The sequence below is a fragment of the Empidonax traillii genome, unplaced genomic scaffold, assembly GCF_003031625.1.
Source record: "Empidonax traillii isolate 1590-97213 ecotype Southwest subspecies unplaced genomic scaffold, ASM303162v1 scaffold927:size442368, whole genome shotgun sequence".
In the NCBI taxonomy this organism is placed as follows: Eukaryota; Metazoa; Chordata; class Aves; order Passeriformes; family Tyrannidae; genus Empidonax; species Empidonax traillii.
This window is the reverse complement of record NW_020956120.1, coordinates 3,519-20,073: the sequence shown is the minus strand read 5'-3', so window position 1 is coordinate 20,073 and position 16,555 is coordinate 3,519. Positions and strand designations below refer to the sequence as shown.

Below are 16,555 nucleotides of genomic sequence, written 5' to 3'. Positions count from 1 at the left end.
TAAACTTATTACATCCCTTGTATTTTCAGCATATCTTTCTATCTGTATTCACCTGCTCCAGCAAACAGCAAGCAATTTTTGTTTAAAGTTCAGAGTATGTTGGAGAACATGCTGTTTCTCTATTATAGCCTGGAGCTTTTGAGACTTATAACTGATTATTTTGATCCTTAGAGGCTTTCTTGCCCACCTTATTCACATTCTTAAAATATTCCAGTTAAATTCTTTAAATATTTTTAATGCTTAAATATGTATGCAGTGTCTCCTCCAATTAGATTGTCTGATTAGTCTAACTGCCATACAGTGTGGTGTGTACATGCACTCGAATTGCAATTTATCGTGACTGGCTAGTATAATTAATTTTGCCATTGCATTTAATTCTAGAATAAACTACATTTGTTTCCCTTACACTAGATTCAGGAAATAAATTATAGTTGAAGCAATAAGATTTTTCCAGGCTTCTCTAATATTAAGTCTAAATTAATTTGGTATTTCAGATTCTTCTACCCAGTCCAGCAGTTATGTAGGCCCAATACATCACAGAAAGTTTACAGGTTTGACTGGTATTTCTGTGGGGTTTTTGGGAGACAGGAGTCTTTAGGCACAAATGGCCTACTAGGTGTTGATAACATTTAAGCAGGGTCTCTCTCAGAAGGACCCAGGATCAGTCTAACCATGTGGTGGAAGGCTTTGTTAGAAGTACCTGCCACTATTAATATCAGTATGAACCTAACGGTCAGAGCACAGACCAGGTTTAAAGGAGAGCCTGACAGAACCTGACAGGTTTCAAGCAGCAGGACTGGTGGGTATAGCCAAATTCTCGGATAATTTAAGAAAGCATAAATGTAGTGAAGTCACTGCTGCAAATACCACATACATCTTTAGCTGTGGGACACGATGTATCCAATCGCATTGTACTTGCCTTCAGTTGAACTTCTTAATTACTCTGGAGGGACCCACAGCTTGCCCAGTGCAGATGGGGCAGGGTATAAATCAGAAGGCACATAAACAGATGCAGGACCAGGAAAGGAGTTCAGATCCGAGATCGGCTTTAAGAAAATGAGTAATATTTGCTATGAATAAAAGGTCCATCTGTAATTTGCAATGGATTAACTAAAGAGGTATTTTAAGGTTAATGGACTAACATAATTTCTGGTGACAGTGAAATGCTTTCTGCATTCCAGCATTTAGTGCAGACAGTATTCTAGTTATTGTAACCCAGATGTAAGATTTTTAGAAAATGTTGAGTGTAGTGATGGCAGCTCTTTCGTGGTAGGAACAAATTATGGGTTTAAACTAGATATTTTCTTTTAAAGAAACACTCCACATATGATTTAGTAAAGCTGAATTTGAGAGCAACTGACAGATTCTCCTGTGTGTCCTTGCATGCAGATTTTGTACTCCAGGGACCACTGTAATTTGCAGTTGGGAAGCTTCTTTTAGGATTTTGTTCTCCACCCCAGAAAAAACATGAACAACCCTGAGCAGGATCTAACTACATTCAGTAGTAAAAGTAAAATGTAAAATACATGCTTAAAAAAGAACGTTGAAGAGTTTCAACTTGCTGTGGTGTTCTTGAAGTTATTTCTGTTTTCTATGATGAATGTCCACAGATGTGGAAAAGACAGGGTTACTGTTTTTTTCTTTTGAATCAGGGCAGGAGCCTGACACTAGTCTGTGAAATGTTGTTGTTTCACAGTGGTGCCTTTTACTGTGGTTGTGAAATTGGGAACCCACGTTAACAACTAAGCACGCTCTGGTTTATTGACAAACCTGTATACTAAACTGGCAGTAGAGCCTATAGTCAAAATGGCACATGAGAATACTGATTACGGTTCAGAACACTGTAAACAGGCACTGGAGAATACTGGTCAATGGTCACCTCCTTGCTAGCGCAGAATCTCTGTCTGTGCTTGTCTTTTCTCCAGTTCATGATGACAGCCCTCTTCTCATAGCTGTTGACTTCTAAATGGAAAGATGGGCCTAGCAGAAACTGTTCTGAGGAAGTTCTTACATGTTTTCTGAAATTCTAGGGACCACGTTTAAAACTTTACAATCAATGAAGGGCTTTTTTTAAGTGTGTGACTATAGGTTATTAATCTGGTAATGTGACTGTTGCCAAGGAAACAAAAATTTAATTTTCTGGCTCATTTCAAACATGGAGTTGAATTACATTTCTGCCTCTACATTTAATGAACAAATCGTTCCAATATTTGTGAGATTTAATTAAGATGGGAAGCTTACATGGGAAGGAGGGAGGCTGCTGCAGCAGCCATAACAAACAGATGTTTACTGTGGAAGAAAAGGCATAAATCCAGCATTTGACACTGTCTCTGCAGTGCCTGGGCTCAATCTTAGTTATGTTAAAAGAAACCCCAAAACCCAAGGTAGAAACGGTAAGGCATTGGTTCATTGCCAAAAAACAAAGGAAGCCTTGCAGAGAGAAGCTGGGGCATGTTCCCTTCTGATTTTAGCTAAAATAGATGGCAAAAATCCACTTTCTCTCTTGCTAGAGAGAATTCTGATCCTAGGTGCCTGTCTTGTCACAGTATTTTATGCCCTGGCAGCATGACTGGTGGCTCTAAATGCTGTGGCCCTAAATGACCCAAATAATAATCTTTTCACACTAACCCCTCCTCAACAAAAGGCATTAATATTCCGCTGATAGTCTTGATCCTGGATTTCTGTTCCTTGTGACCCTTTGCTGGGCTTGCTTTTAGAAAGCACAGTCGACAAAAGATCCTACTGCACTGATCTCTAGCAACAGGATTGTAAAGCTTCTAAGAAGTAAAATTCTAAGGAGGGCCTTAAATATCACCTCTACATCTGATCCAAAACAGAACATTCAAGTGCATTAAATAGCCTTAATCTAGCCTAGGTTTGTATAATCTCGCCTAGATGGCTCTACAGCAGTCACATCTGCTTATTTCTCTGCAAATAACTGACCTTTGATCTACAAGTATATTTGAACCATAAGCCTGTTTTTTCAAGTGAAAACTTTTTAAAAGGTATATCCTCATACAGAAGAAAATTTCCATCAGTATTAATACACTTTTTAAAATACTTAAATTTGCATACAGTTTCCCTTATATGCAGATATTGCTCTAACAGCCACACTAACTAATCTGGAAAAGCTAGAATCATTCAGAAAGTTTGCCTCAACAACATTCATGAAATATTAATACGGTTTTTGAATATAACTTCTAAAACTAACAAAATACAGGCAACAATTTAATATTGCAGATAACAGAATTTTTCTTCCTTAGGAAGACTATGATCGTCTGAGACCTTTATCTTACCCTATGACCGATGTCTTCCTTATCTGCTTCTCAGTGGTAAACCCTGCTTCATTTCAAAATGTGAAGGAAGAGTGGGTACCGGAGTTGAAGGAATATGCACCTAATGTTCCCTTTTTACTAGTAGGAACACAGGTATATTTGGTTCTGTTCTACTTTATTTAAACAGTGAGGATTGTTGTGTGGTGCCTTTTCTTCTGGCTGGAAGCTCAGGCCCAACAGGACCTGAGCAGCACCTCCTTCTACCTTTGGAGCAACAACCTTTACAAGTTGCAGAAAAACCTAGATCTGTGTTGTTCTTTAATGAGCTTTCTCCATTTTGTTTAAAAAAGCCTTGTTATACCCATTGTAAACAGGGTGGCAAGATTGGCTGCATGTCTTCATCTGACTTTCTAAAAAGTCATGGGACTTACAGAACAAAATTGTCTGGTCATGCCCATGTTACTGGAATTACCTGGGTCCACAACTGTTAGTCATATGCAATATTTGCTGAAGCAAAGGAGCAAGAGAAGTGAAACAATTTCCTCTTGCTTCTTGTGGGCAGTGGACTGAGCTTCATTTATGAAGTGACCCACATGTCGGTAACATGTTTGGGTTAATCTTTCTGCCACCGCTGGATGCACATTTTGGTATTCTGAGATGATCACATCTAATTGAAGAGCTGAATTACAGAATAAATGTTAGTTCCTTCTGGATTAAAGGTAGTCATTCACATCTTAAATTTAGGGCTTTTGGATCAGGAACAGTCCATGATCTTAAACATGATATGACTCCCTTTTAATAGATGCAATACTCCTTTAAATAATTCTCTTTTTAAATGAGTGTATCATATTGTCTGCTGACTTTTGTTTAAAAAAAAGTATTCCAACATGAATATAATCTTTCTTGCCAGATTGATCTTCGTGATGACCCAAAAACTCTGGCAAGACTGAATGATATGAAAGAGAAGCCCATATCTGTGGAGCAAGGACAGAAGTTAGCGAAAGAGGTAAACTGGATATTCCTAAATGAAACCAAATAACAAAGAACAAAAAACCCCCTATTTCCACTTGACTTCTTTTACCACTTTGCCCATTTCTTTTACGAGTCCATGTATGAAATCTTGCGACTGGTTACGAGTTGACAATATTTACTTACATTGCTGAATAGACGTAACAAGCAGACCTGTGTAATTGCACTTCCCTGTTAGTTCTAATTTTCTGCACAGACACCTGTAAAAGCTGTATAAGATAACTAAAATTGCAGACTGGTTTGAGGTCAGAAGGGACCTCTTTTGCTCAAGCAAAATATTGTATCTTTTAAAAATTATTTGAGAATATTATACTACCATTTTAACTACTATGTAAATGCTTATCAGGACAATTACTTACAGAGTCTTATTTTTGAAACAAAGTGGTCATGTAATTCTTTTTTTGCTGTTTAATTACCAAACATACCTTAGGACCCCATTGCCAAAAGAGCTTATTTAATATGTTTCCTTTATAAACAAACCATCTTAAATACCTTCTAGATCTTCGGGCAAAAGACAAATCTTATTTTCTCCTACGGGGAACGCACATCAGTTATGCAAATAACTTTTCTAGCTTGCAGCCAAACATTGTAATGTCACCATAGGGGGGAAAAAAAAGGCAGAAGTGCACAGATGGAAGTGAACAGCTGAGATATATTGCTATTGAATTAACTTATTTTCTTGACAGATAGGAGCCTACTGCTATGTGGAGTGTTCAGCTTTAACACAGAAAGGACTGAAGACCGTTTTTGATGAAGCTATTATAGCCATTCTAACTCCAAAGAAACACACAGTGAAGAAGAGAATAGGCTCAAGATGTATAAACTGCTGTTTGATCACGTGAGAAACATTTGACAATGGCCAGGCTTACTGTGAAATTCTACTGATTTTAAATACAATGCATTAAGTACACAGCGAACAGGTTACAGGTTTGAAAGCTGAACCTACAACTCTGCCTTCTACAACCAGTGAAATTCAAAGGAATAAAATCAAAGTCAACAAACTTGTAATAAGAAGCCACCACACCTGTTACAAATATTTTATTCAGACTGGAAGGTACAATCTCTCAGGGTTACAAAGTCTAGAGGAAGCAAAAACTGCACCATGCTGAAATGGCATCTATGTGATTTTAATGAGTGGAGATGCTTGGCCTGAAATACTCTTATCTGAATTTGGACAGTCTTCTGCTTTGACTATATATATATATATATATCTATCTTAAAAAAACAACTTTTGCACAGTCTGTATGGAATCTGCACAAAGAAATACCTTGTCTCTCTTTGCTCCAGTTATCTGCTTTTGTATGTAAGCTGCTTCCGGTTCCAGTGTATCCACAGAGGTGCAATAATCAGACCAGCCATATAGCCAAAGGTAGCTCCGAGGGAACAGGAAATGGGCCATACCTGAGGGGAGAACACAAGGTAAAAGCAGACAATGGTGAAAACGTCTGTGGTTTTTTTGTACTTCATGAGCACAAAATCTAGGTACTGAAAGACGGTAGTCTTATTCTACTTTAAAGCTTGATGTGCTTTCCTAAAAATGCCAAAAGCTTAACAATCATCTTCATGAACACTAAATGCTGTTGTACAGTTTTTAATTAAGATGCATTAAAACGTAAGAAGGCTTCTGGCTCTTGCAGACTTAGTTTGATAGTCCCAAAATTCTGTGGGAAAGGAAAACTTTAGAAGTATTTATATCCCCTGAAGTGTTCAACTAACTAACTTCCTGTTCTGCTGCACACATTTGGAAACCTACATCTTTCACGGTGATTTGAAACTTTTAGAGGTGCATATAAATGAACTAGTATTCAGACAAGGGCAGAGACTGAGATGGATAGAGGTTTGTTGCCTCTTTTTTTCCTTGATGAATTTCCCTCTGGCTCTCAATTTGGAAACTGAGCATCCTGCATTCAGTTCAGCAAATATGTAGTAAACTGGTTATGTTAAAAAGAGCTTTAATTATAAGTCCTATTTTCTAGTATAAGAACATGGAGCTGATTCAATAAAGCTGACTTACTTTCACAAACCATCTTGTACTGAGGCAGAGTAGTAATGGAATTCTGCCCTGCCCTTTTTTTATTGGTATTGATTTGCAGGGAGGAGCGGCCAAACCAAGACTTAACCAGTCTACCCTCAGATCTAGCTTATATTACTAGTCCACGTCATACTGCATCTGATGAAAGTCTCAACTAAGTAGGTGATTAAAAATATTTATTGTAGAATAAACAAACTCCCGTCCCTCTTCAAAATTCTCCTTTGCATACTTCTTTTTTTTGGTAAGGACAGTTTTGAAATTCCTGCTGTACAGTGCATATTCCTGAAGCAAGAACAGACTGGACTCTCACATTCTTTTATTTTTTTAAATTAAGGGGGATATTTCCCCCTTCTGTAGTACTTGAGACTGAGAAATGCACTAGACATTAGATAAAATATCCCAATCTCCGAGTCCAGCCTTCTTTTCTACTTCACTTTGACTTGCAATTCATGAATATCAAATGAAGTTACTCTTAAGGCTATTGGTTCCTCCTTTCATTCATTTTCCTAGCTCTGATTCTTCTCTTTACTTCAATATCGTGTAAAAGAATATATTTATTGATAACTTTTGATCATAGGAATTTTAACTGTGAAAAAGAGTAATGTATTTTGTCCTCTGCTCTTTGATCTTCAGTATCCTCAGCTGTTTCATCTTCACATTCCTTAGCATTTACAGTTTTATATGTTATTTGGAGGTCTTAAGGAGTGTAGCAAAGATGACTATTAAACAAGGTGCCTTAGGTACTCTTTATTGACCTTGTTTCATTCTTCCTTTTTCAGACATTCTGTCTCTGCTACTTGTTTTTGTTGCTGAGTATTACGGCTGTTGCCTCTCAAACCAAAGATTTGTTTGTTTTCATTCATTTAACAGTGGTATTGTTTATTGTAGATCATCTATAAAAAGCCTTGAGATGCTGTGGCATGGTAAGATACTATTTGAAACTCACATAAGTTTGTGGCCTTGGTTAAACTTACACTTCAGGTGGATCTTTTCAACTTCTAAATGAAATGTAATTATTTCTAGCATTTTGCATATTACACACATCTAAAGGACGAAGCAAAGTCCCTGCAACCCCAGCTGCTCACTCAGTAACATTCAGCTGGAACACGAGTCATACTTACTTATCCACTGATGAAGTCAAATACCACTCTGCTATCTACAGAACTATGGATAGAGGCTTCTTAACTTGGTGGTCTTTTTAAATCAAATTCTCTAAGTGATCAATGATCCTTCATTAAATTTTTACCTACATTAGGTGAATTTGTAGTTGCCTGTTTGCTTTTCAGAAGTATAGGTAGATAGTGGACTCTGAATTGATCATGTTCCCTTAAGTAAAAAATCACATATATCCCTGATGACTCGTCGACCCTGTATATTTTGGTATTTTGTGTATAGTGGGTGATTATTGGTACGATTAAAAGAATCTCTGATGGTTGTTGTACCTTCTTTTACCTGACCGAACTGCAACTTGGGAGATGATTTTTCAAAAGTTATGTTACTTTTAATATTAATTATGTCTTTCTTCTAAGACATTCAATTTTTTCTTTGCTTTTTAGAAGTCATAGTTACCCTATAGAAGTTTCAGTCTGTCTCACTTAACATGTGAGTCTCTGACCTCTGAACCCTCACCAATGGCAGGTGGCAAAGACGGGACAAAGAGAAGAAACCATAAAACACCATTTCCCTGTCTAAGACATAAAAAAACCACCACCTCATCCTAAGACATAAAAAAACCACCACCTCATCCCTTTTAGTGGCATAGAAGAGAAGGGTACTGGGCCAGGTACTTGTTCTCAGTCTGTTGCTCAGATGGCCCAAAGTAGTTCTGAAGGCAGTCTGATTGTCCTTTTGAATTAAAAGCCTGGACTTAAGAGCATTGCTGTCCTCATGCTATTTTCTCTAACCCTAAAGACAGCACAACCCCCCCTAATAAACAGGTAATAATACCAGTTTTGCACCTTTTATTCTTGACTGCTGGCCTTTAGGCTACATATAGCCAGAGGCACCCATGGGTATATCTAAAGCAGCAAGTTATCAAAGGCAGATGAAGATATGGCTCTTGAGCACATTAGCTGCACTAAAATAACAGCCCTTGCACATGCTTTTTGTCTGCCTATGAAAGTGGGTTGCTTTTCTCTATGAAAGTGGGTTGCTTTATTTTGTATTAGCTGCTGGCCTCATTTTTTGAGACCCAATCACTTTCTGCTGGACCTTTTTAAATGACTTTGACTTACTAGATCGGTCTGCTTTTGCCGTGTCTTTCATATTATCTCAAACTTGATTTAACTTCCCTGACTTGGTATGAACTGCCTGTAAGTGATAGAAATCTAAGCAGCTAATACCTGTGTGCACGCTCCAAAAGATTCCACTCCGCTTGTTTAAAGTATCCAACTTGTAACACACCCCCTCATCCCCTGAGAACTCGTCAGCTCAATTTCTCCTATTTCATGCTCCCTTCTGCCTTGAGGAAGCTGGCATATCCTACCCCAGTACTGATGCCATGTCTAGGCTGGGTCAGCAGCAGGGGAATGTTAGGCAACGTGACCTAGATGCACTTTTTTTGAGGAGAAGGAAGGCTGATCTGGAGGGAAAAGTGTGGGGGTTCCAAGATACAGGACAGAATATTTTTCCTGAAACTGTCATGAAATGCCTTGTCTTTCCCAGCAGCTGGGAAGCAGCATCTACCATTCTCACAGCCTAATACAAGAAAAGTCAGTTTACATATCAAATGCATGATGAAAAGGACAATTTTAACAATCTGTAATGAGTACTAGGAATCTGAACAGCAGCTTGGCAAAACCAAATCTTAACAAGAAAAAAAAAAAAAGGCATTTTAAGGGACAGAGCATGAGAGTTAATGCAAAATGATTTTGACTTTTTGTTTAAATTTTCTTTTGGCCTTTTCATCTGGCAGCAGTGTTAGGACTTCACAGTGATTTCTTTAGGCTGGCTAAATAGACACTGCAGAACTGCAAGGCTTTTAGTATATATTAGAACTCATTTTAAGGATAAGGACTCAAATTAGGAATTACCAACCCTTCAGGACACAAACGAGCTATTTTCCTCAGCGCTCTTTAGAACACGTAAGATTCTATGATGTGAGAATGCTTAGCATATTACATGGAAAGCAGAGCATGTTGCAGATCCCAGCAAGGTATCTAGCTCTGCTGCACTATGCATGTAGCAAGTTAAGCCAGAATTCTGACTGCATGACAGTTTTGTCATCTATTACAAGTCTGTAACGTGCATCCCATGCAAGGGGAATTACACAGACATTGATTAAGGACATAAAAGCCAGATTCTTGTAGACCAGAGGAACAACACCCTAATAAAGTTTTTAAAGATAGTATAAAGTAAGCAGCTGACTGCTGGAACTTTCATTATACATATGCAAATACAGTGGGGCAATCTACTGTACTTAATTTTCTTTTTAGTAAACTTAGAGTGCTTTTCTCATATTCCTAAACTCGATTTTTTTGTATGCTTACTGTTTCAAAAGACTCATTTCTGACTGTCATTTAGAAAGCTATGTAATAATTTTTGTTTCATTTTAAAACTGAATAAATGAGCACAATTACTTTCCTTCCCTGTTTCTAACATGCCCTTAAATTCCTGATTGTTTAGTCTGTACTGTCTTAAATCAGTACATGCCTTTAATCTATTTTGGTTGCATGCACATGTTAACTAAAAGTGTCTTATCACATTGTACAGAATGTGTGTGTTGACAAGCACACACTGAGAAGAAAGTGCGAGGTTTTTTTCAGGCTGGCATTTGTAACTAGAAGTTGGTTTCGTGGATTTGTGTTCTAAAGTTATAGCAAGCATAACTGCCTTTGATCTCACCATTAAGGTTTACATTGAGAAAACACATTATTAAATAAACAATGATAACCACACTAAAGTGGAACAAGCTTCTACCTCTGTTTAAAGCAACTCCAACTGCATATTATCTCTTCTTCTCACATTAAGCAACTTCTTTTACAACACAACTTTCCCAGTAGGCAGTAAATCCAAAAAGAAATACAAGAAGGAAACCCTCAGAGCTGTGTTAAGAAGAACCAAAGTAGTGTGAAAGTTTATAGTCCTATTTCAGCTTACTTGAGTAAGCACCAAGAACTGTACCCAAGAGTCTCCAGATTACTTTTCAGGGTACAAATGTCTGAGAGGTATCCAAGGCTAATATTTACAGTCATATTGGCTGTATACGTGTCAGTCAGTCAGCTTTAGTGAGTTATATCAGCGCTATGTTTGCAGTATCCAGTATAAAGTGGGAATATAGCAATTTTACTTCTACCCAATGATAACACTGTAGGCAGAAGTCATTGTTTCAAAGTCACTTTTTATCGTTAGTAACAGGTACTGCAGATAAAAAAGACTTGCTACAAAAAACGGATGGGTGGGCATGCCTACAGCAAACACAGAGACATGTTTTAAAATCTGATATCAAAACATGCAATAAACCCAGCAACTCCACAATGTGCAAAATCCAGCTGTCAATGATGAATGCCACATCTGGAATACCAGTTCCACCACGCACAGCGCGTGCTGATAAAAGTTTTGGTCTTTAACTATACCATCTTGTTCTGCAACTGAATTACCTCAGGCTGAGTAGAGAAAGGACACATCTAGTAACACCTAAACAGCTCCCTTCTGTTTCTGTGGTGGTGTCCTTTAAGGTTCCAATCCTCAGGTGACACATGAAGCCAAGATCCTTATCACATGTGGTTATTAAAAGTACACCATCAACTTAAAATAGGCAATCTGAAAAAACTGAGCAACTGTAACAAGGGAAGTTATTTTCTATTTCTTTTGTAGAGCTGTCCAAACTAACAAACCCTTACATACCTCCTGTGCATCAGGGGGCTAGAGGCAATTAGAGAGAGATGTACGACTCTTCAAAACTTTTGAACGCTGTCTAGAATAGCCTTATTTAAATGATCACAATTAGGTGTTGCAAACTATTTCAAAAATTGTTTAAAAAACATTGGCAAAATTATTCTCCCAGTCTAACTGACACATGTCTGGCAGAGTAAGTCTTGAGAAGTTGTTGTTTTTTTATTTAACACAGAAATGTGACTACTGGAGGACTAACTTGCACTCCTGTAAAGCCATTATCTTTAGGAACAACCATAGATTAGGCCTCTATGACCAACTGTTTCGCAGTTGCAAAATAATTTTTTCTTAAAACTAGCAGAGGAGCAATATGCATGGCCATATTATGTTGAAAAGTTGAAAAGTTGTTTTAAGAACAACAACAGAATAACAAAAACCAATGAATCATTGGGATATCAACTGGTTTTCAGCAATATATTTTATACTTCTATCAGAAATGCATAATATATTTTTCATGTCCTTTCTGAAACATTACTCAGATAACTGGTGTTATTTTATTTCCAAAACAATATTCTGTTCCTAATAAGTACTATTTTTACTTAGCATGAAAGTTCTTGTACGCTAAAAAAAAAAGGCATTTTACATTAGTATTTTTAAATGTAGACAGGCCCACTAATCTGAATATCCCCATATGCATTATTTTTCAAAGATAAACATGGAAAAATAAAGTGAAGATTTTCTGAGACATCTGTATTTATCTCGGTTTTGTTACATGTCACAAGAGGTATGTGTAAAGAACCAATATGTTTTCTTTGGTTTATGAGTAACTCAGCATGAAGTAGTATTTGGGTTTTAGCCATTAGCACATGAATTGGAATTCTTAGTATGGAATTCATCATCAGGTTTACTCCACAGAACTCTGAAGTACTTGGAAGTAGAAAGAAATTCTAGTGAAAGACACAGAAGGCATTGACATCTGATTATCTGATCAGGTAAGATAAAGGTAATAGTACAACAGACTTCTCAGCTTCCACTGATATGTCTCAACCATGATGTAAAGGAATGACTACCATAGAATTTTTTGGTTCTTCTATTAAGATTACAGGAAAAGATGCTAGCCAAGTTCAGGGAAACAGAGTAGTGAAAAATGTTGCTTTTTCTTTGAAGGACACAAAGTGACAGCAGAAGAACTGTAACCTATATCTGTGGCAATTCAGACAACACTGCCTTACAGAACAGTGCAATCAGCTTTATTCAATACTCTGTTGAAATGCCCACATTCTCAGTACTCCCTTCAACCTTTTGTTTGCCGAGAGGTCATCAAGACCATTGTTGACCAGGCCATTTTCATTTGAAGCCATTTCTATGAACAAAACAGACTTAACAGAAGTGGCTTTACATACTCCACTTTCTGAGCTGGACTACGTTAACTTAAAAGTTGAGTTTTAAATTAATAAAGTGTAGACAATTTACAATTTAAAGTGTAGACACTAGATTTGATCAAGTGCTAAATCCTGATTAAGTGAAAAAATATACCAGTTCAAGACTCAGTGCTTACCTTTTTGTTCTAACAGAGCCAAATCGATAGCAATAGCACTTTTCATCCCAAAATCACAGCACATTTCTGTACCTGCTGGATATTATATGCTTTGGACAACTTTTGGCATTTTAAGGCTACAGAGCACAAGGGCAGCAGCAGCAAACCCTTTGGTTTGCTTTGTCATGTGGTATTTCTCAATTATTGCTGATCCATCCAATTCTTGTAGAACCAATTTCACCCTGTCCACAACACTCCTCCAATAATGAATTGTCTGAAGCTAAAAGTAAAAACGCAGCTGCTTCCATCATGTTACACCACAAATACCAACCATAACCAATACAAACATCAGAACGAGATTTTGCAATAAACAGGCTTAAAAGCCTTAACACTGCTCTCTAAAATGATAATACCACTTTAGTCTTGCTCATGTAATAAGATTTAAACCACATTTTCAGCTTTAAAGCAGAACCATTTCCACTGCAAATGAAAAAAAAAAAAAAAAGTTCACAACAGAAAATCTAAAACTCAAAAACAATCATTAATGAAACCTGTTCTTATCTCAAAAGCTGGTCTTGAGTCCAAAGACTAAGCTGTTCCATTTGAGTCCCTTTTTGGATAGGAGAAGGATAAATGCAAAATTGTAATCCTCAAGCTCTCTGCTTTTAGGCTAATAAGAGAAACAGCTGATGTCAGAAGCATGACAGCTTAATGCTTTACTCATGCAGATGCCTAGAAGTAATTTGGTTTTGACTGGGTTTTGATTACTTTTCAGCCTACATTAAGATCTACATGATTTTTTTCAGACTTTGCCTGGGACTTAATCTGTAGGTGTTCCCTTAAGCATACCCAGCTGGATTAAGTTCTATCAATCCTTGTATTTTGGATGGATTTTAAAAATTATTATTTAAATAAAAAATTATTATATTAAATAATAACTACTCCCTCCAGGTATTTTTATATGTATAAGTGTCTGTATATGTATAATGATAGTTACAGGTACTTTTATGTTCAGTAAGTCAGAAGTCAGACCACTCAGGGGATGGGCAATCTGCATTAAAAATATTCTCCCAAACTAAACAGATCTACAACAACAGCAGAATTTGTTATAAGGACCATTTTTCTTTCCCCTGTCTTCAGCTGAAGACAACACAGAAAGCACCTCTCCTCTTTTATTGTTACAATGAAAGAATTTACTATTAGAGTTTCTGTAATCACCTGACATCAAGTAGCAAAAAGAAGTCTTGCAAAAAGGGGCTTTTTGCTACTGCCTGGTGAACTTCTGAAGAACAACAGAAATGTCTCTTGGCTCTGAAGATTTCTGAGACAGCAGTGCAGCTACTACTACATGCAGTAACTGGATTGTTGAATCCATACCACTCAGTGGGGGTAACAAGACCAAAGACATCAGCTGTTGCATGAAGTTCAGCATTTCCCCAGAGAAAGCGATTCATAATGTATCTCAGATTGTTTCTGTCTTGAAGATCTGTTACCATTTTGGTGCTTCACTGTGTTGCTTGCTGAGACAATTGGACTTTTAAAAACTACATTAAATTTAACAAGAACTTCTTTCATCTTCCCTCATGATGCAGATCTTTAAAACTTAGCACTTAAAACTGCAGTTTTCAAAGACTGCCAGAGTGGCAGCCTGCAGGAGTGATAAGCAAACTTCTCTATGGCTGCTCTTGAAACTGCTCACATGATGATTAAAGTAGTGATCGAGCAGGTCAGACCCAAGATGGTACACAAGATTTCTTTCTCCACCCCACTATTTAAAACTCTACAAGGTGAAAGACTGAGAAGTGAGGATGGGGAAAAATGAGGGGAACTTAAGGGAAAGAACACAGCAGCAAGTGCTCTATATCTAGGCAAAAGAAAATTGCTTTGATGCAGGATTTTAAAGTCAGAAACTCTCCCCTGCTAACTTTGGTATCAGGAGTATGTCAGAAATGAGGGTGGAGACGGTGAAGGAAAAGGGAAGTGTAGACACAGTTTCAGCTGCTGCTTGAAGTCTCTGGGGGAGCATTCATGCCCAAAAACAGGTAGTGACAAGATGGGTATCTGAGGTTTCTCCAGGTGCTTAGCTGTTCTGAGGAGTCAGATGATATCTCCTTAGATGTCTAAGTATAGATTAAGAGCTAAACTTTCATCAGTCATGTTTGGCCTTTATTGACTTGGAAGAGTTTTAAACAGAAAAAGCTGCCAGACCATTACCAAACTTGTCTCTCCCACTAAGTGAAGATGGGGGAATGGACAAAAAGTAAAAAATTAACTGTACCTAAGATAACTGTCTTTAGCTGTCAGTGTTAGTTAGTGTTAGTGTTTTGTTAATCAGAGCCCCCTGATTTAGTAATCAAGTTTTCCCTATATCACTGGTGCATAAAAGGTGAAATTTTTATATACAGCAAGGTCTGAGATTTTGGGAATAAAATAAAACCTGCCAGATGTGACATGCTATTTTAAAATCCTAGCTGAGCAAGGAGCCTGTCTTTCATCAGAACAGGAAAGTGAATAAGACCTTGCAAGAAGATACAAGATTGCATTTCAATGAATCCCTTAGGGTTTTTTTTGTTACATTCACGTCTGTCAACAATTAACTAGTGCCAACACATACCTATGTCAGATTGATGGCAAAACATCTTGCAAGAGTAAAACGAAGTGTTTTTAGGGAAGAAAACCTGATATTTTTACTTGAAGTATCAAACTACTCCTCTTTTATTTCTGAAATACAAATTTTAATGTCTAATTACGCTACTGCAATGAAAGGCTGTTGGCATAAAAGCAGGCTGTTAGCCACTTATGGAAGACAGATTTCCATTGCAGCTGTAAGCCACATCTCTGCAATATCACAGAGGAAAGTGTGCTGCCTCTTACACTGATTTCTGAAAGAAACCTTTGAAACCATCTGCTTAAGAAGAGGCCTGGTAGATACTACTCAGCTAAGAGTGTATGAGTTTGGTAACCAGAGGAAAGAACATACTCACTGAGGACATTTAGGAAGAATTGTTACCAGTGCCATTATTTTACGGCAGTTGCAGACATCAATTATGTATAATTTAATCCTTCCTCCATGCCAAAAAAACATATTAAGAAAATAGCACAAACATTTGAATTTATAAAGACATAATCTGCAGTGCCAGCTTCACCTCTTTTCTTGTCCAACTACAGAGTTAATGTTTGTCTTCCTTTGAAATCAGAAGTGTTTAGTACAGCGCTTTGGCCACACCATTTCCACAAATCTATCCAAATCCATTTAAAATACATTCTGTTAAGTGCTTTTATGGAAGACAGAGGGGAGCTAAAACACTAGGAAAGTATCTTTCCTTCCCTACCCATGAACAATAAAAGCTACCAGACTGAAGGCAAACTTGGAGCTGTCCTCATCACTTCACATTTCTCCTCCTGTTTGCCTAGCTTCTTTTCATCAAAATCCTTATTGGATGAGATCTATTTCATGATAAAATCTGCATGCAACAGACACTCATAAATCTGTCACAAACCTATTAAGAGGTAAAAATATTGCATTTTAGTTCCTTACACTCTAAGCATAAATGCTTCCAATGACTTTTTAAATGTTTGTCCTAATTCTGTAGGAACAGCTTATGAATAAATCCAATATACTTGTAAAGCTTCAGAGCAATTTTGTATAGCGTGCAAATCCACAACATTAATATATTTTTTTAATATTTATTATAAGGGTGCGCATACACACCTGCCAAGGCCGATCCCAATCAAGAGGAATAGGAAATGCTCCAAACCAAGCTCCAAGTATGCTGCACACAGTAGTAATCTGTAGACTGCTTTCCCAGATGGACATAGCTCTGTAAAAACAGCACATTACAAGCTTTC

General features: G+C 37.3%; 1 protein-coding gene and 1 long non-coding RNA gene across 4 annotated transcripts in view; one reads left to right on the top strand and one right to left on the bottom strand.

Moving 5' to 3' along the window:
• The window catches only part of RHOQ (ras homolog family member Q), a 19,821-nt gene extending 12,044 nt beyond the window's left edge, over nt 1–7,777 (top strand). For 2 of the 3 annotated variants that reach the window (XM_027903058.1, XM_027903059.1), the window contains 3 exons: nt 3,264–3,428; nt 4,186–4,281; nt 4,991–7,777. In XM_027903058.1, the coding sequence (XP_027758859.1) occupies nt 3,264–3,428; nt 4,186–4,281; nt 4,991–5,146 (417 nt within the window). In that variant the 3' untranslated portion in view covers nt 5,147–7,777. The remainder of the gene's footprint in view (nt 1–3,263; nt 3,429–4,185; nt 4,282–4,990) is intronic. The other variant, XM_027903055.1, reaches the window with a different exon arrangement.
• Nucleotides 5,328–16,555, bottom strand: LOC114067532. Its single transcript, XR_003573410.1, has 2 exons — nt 16,419–16,555; nt 5,328–5,705 (listed from the first exon to the last, which is right to left on the bottom strand). It is a non-coding gene; the product is annotated as an uncharacterized LOC114067532 (long non-coding RNA).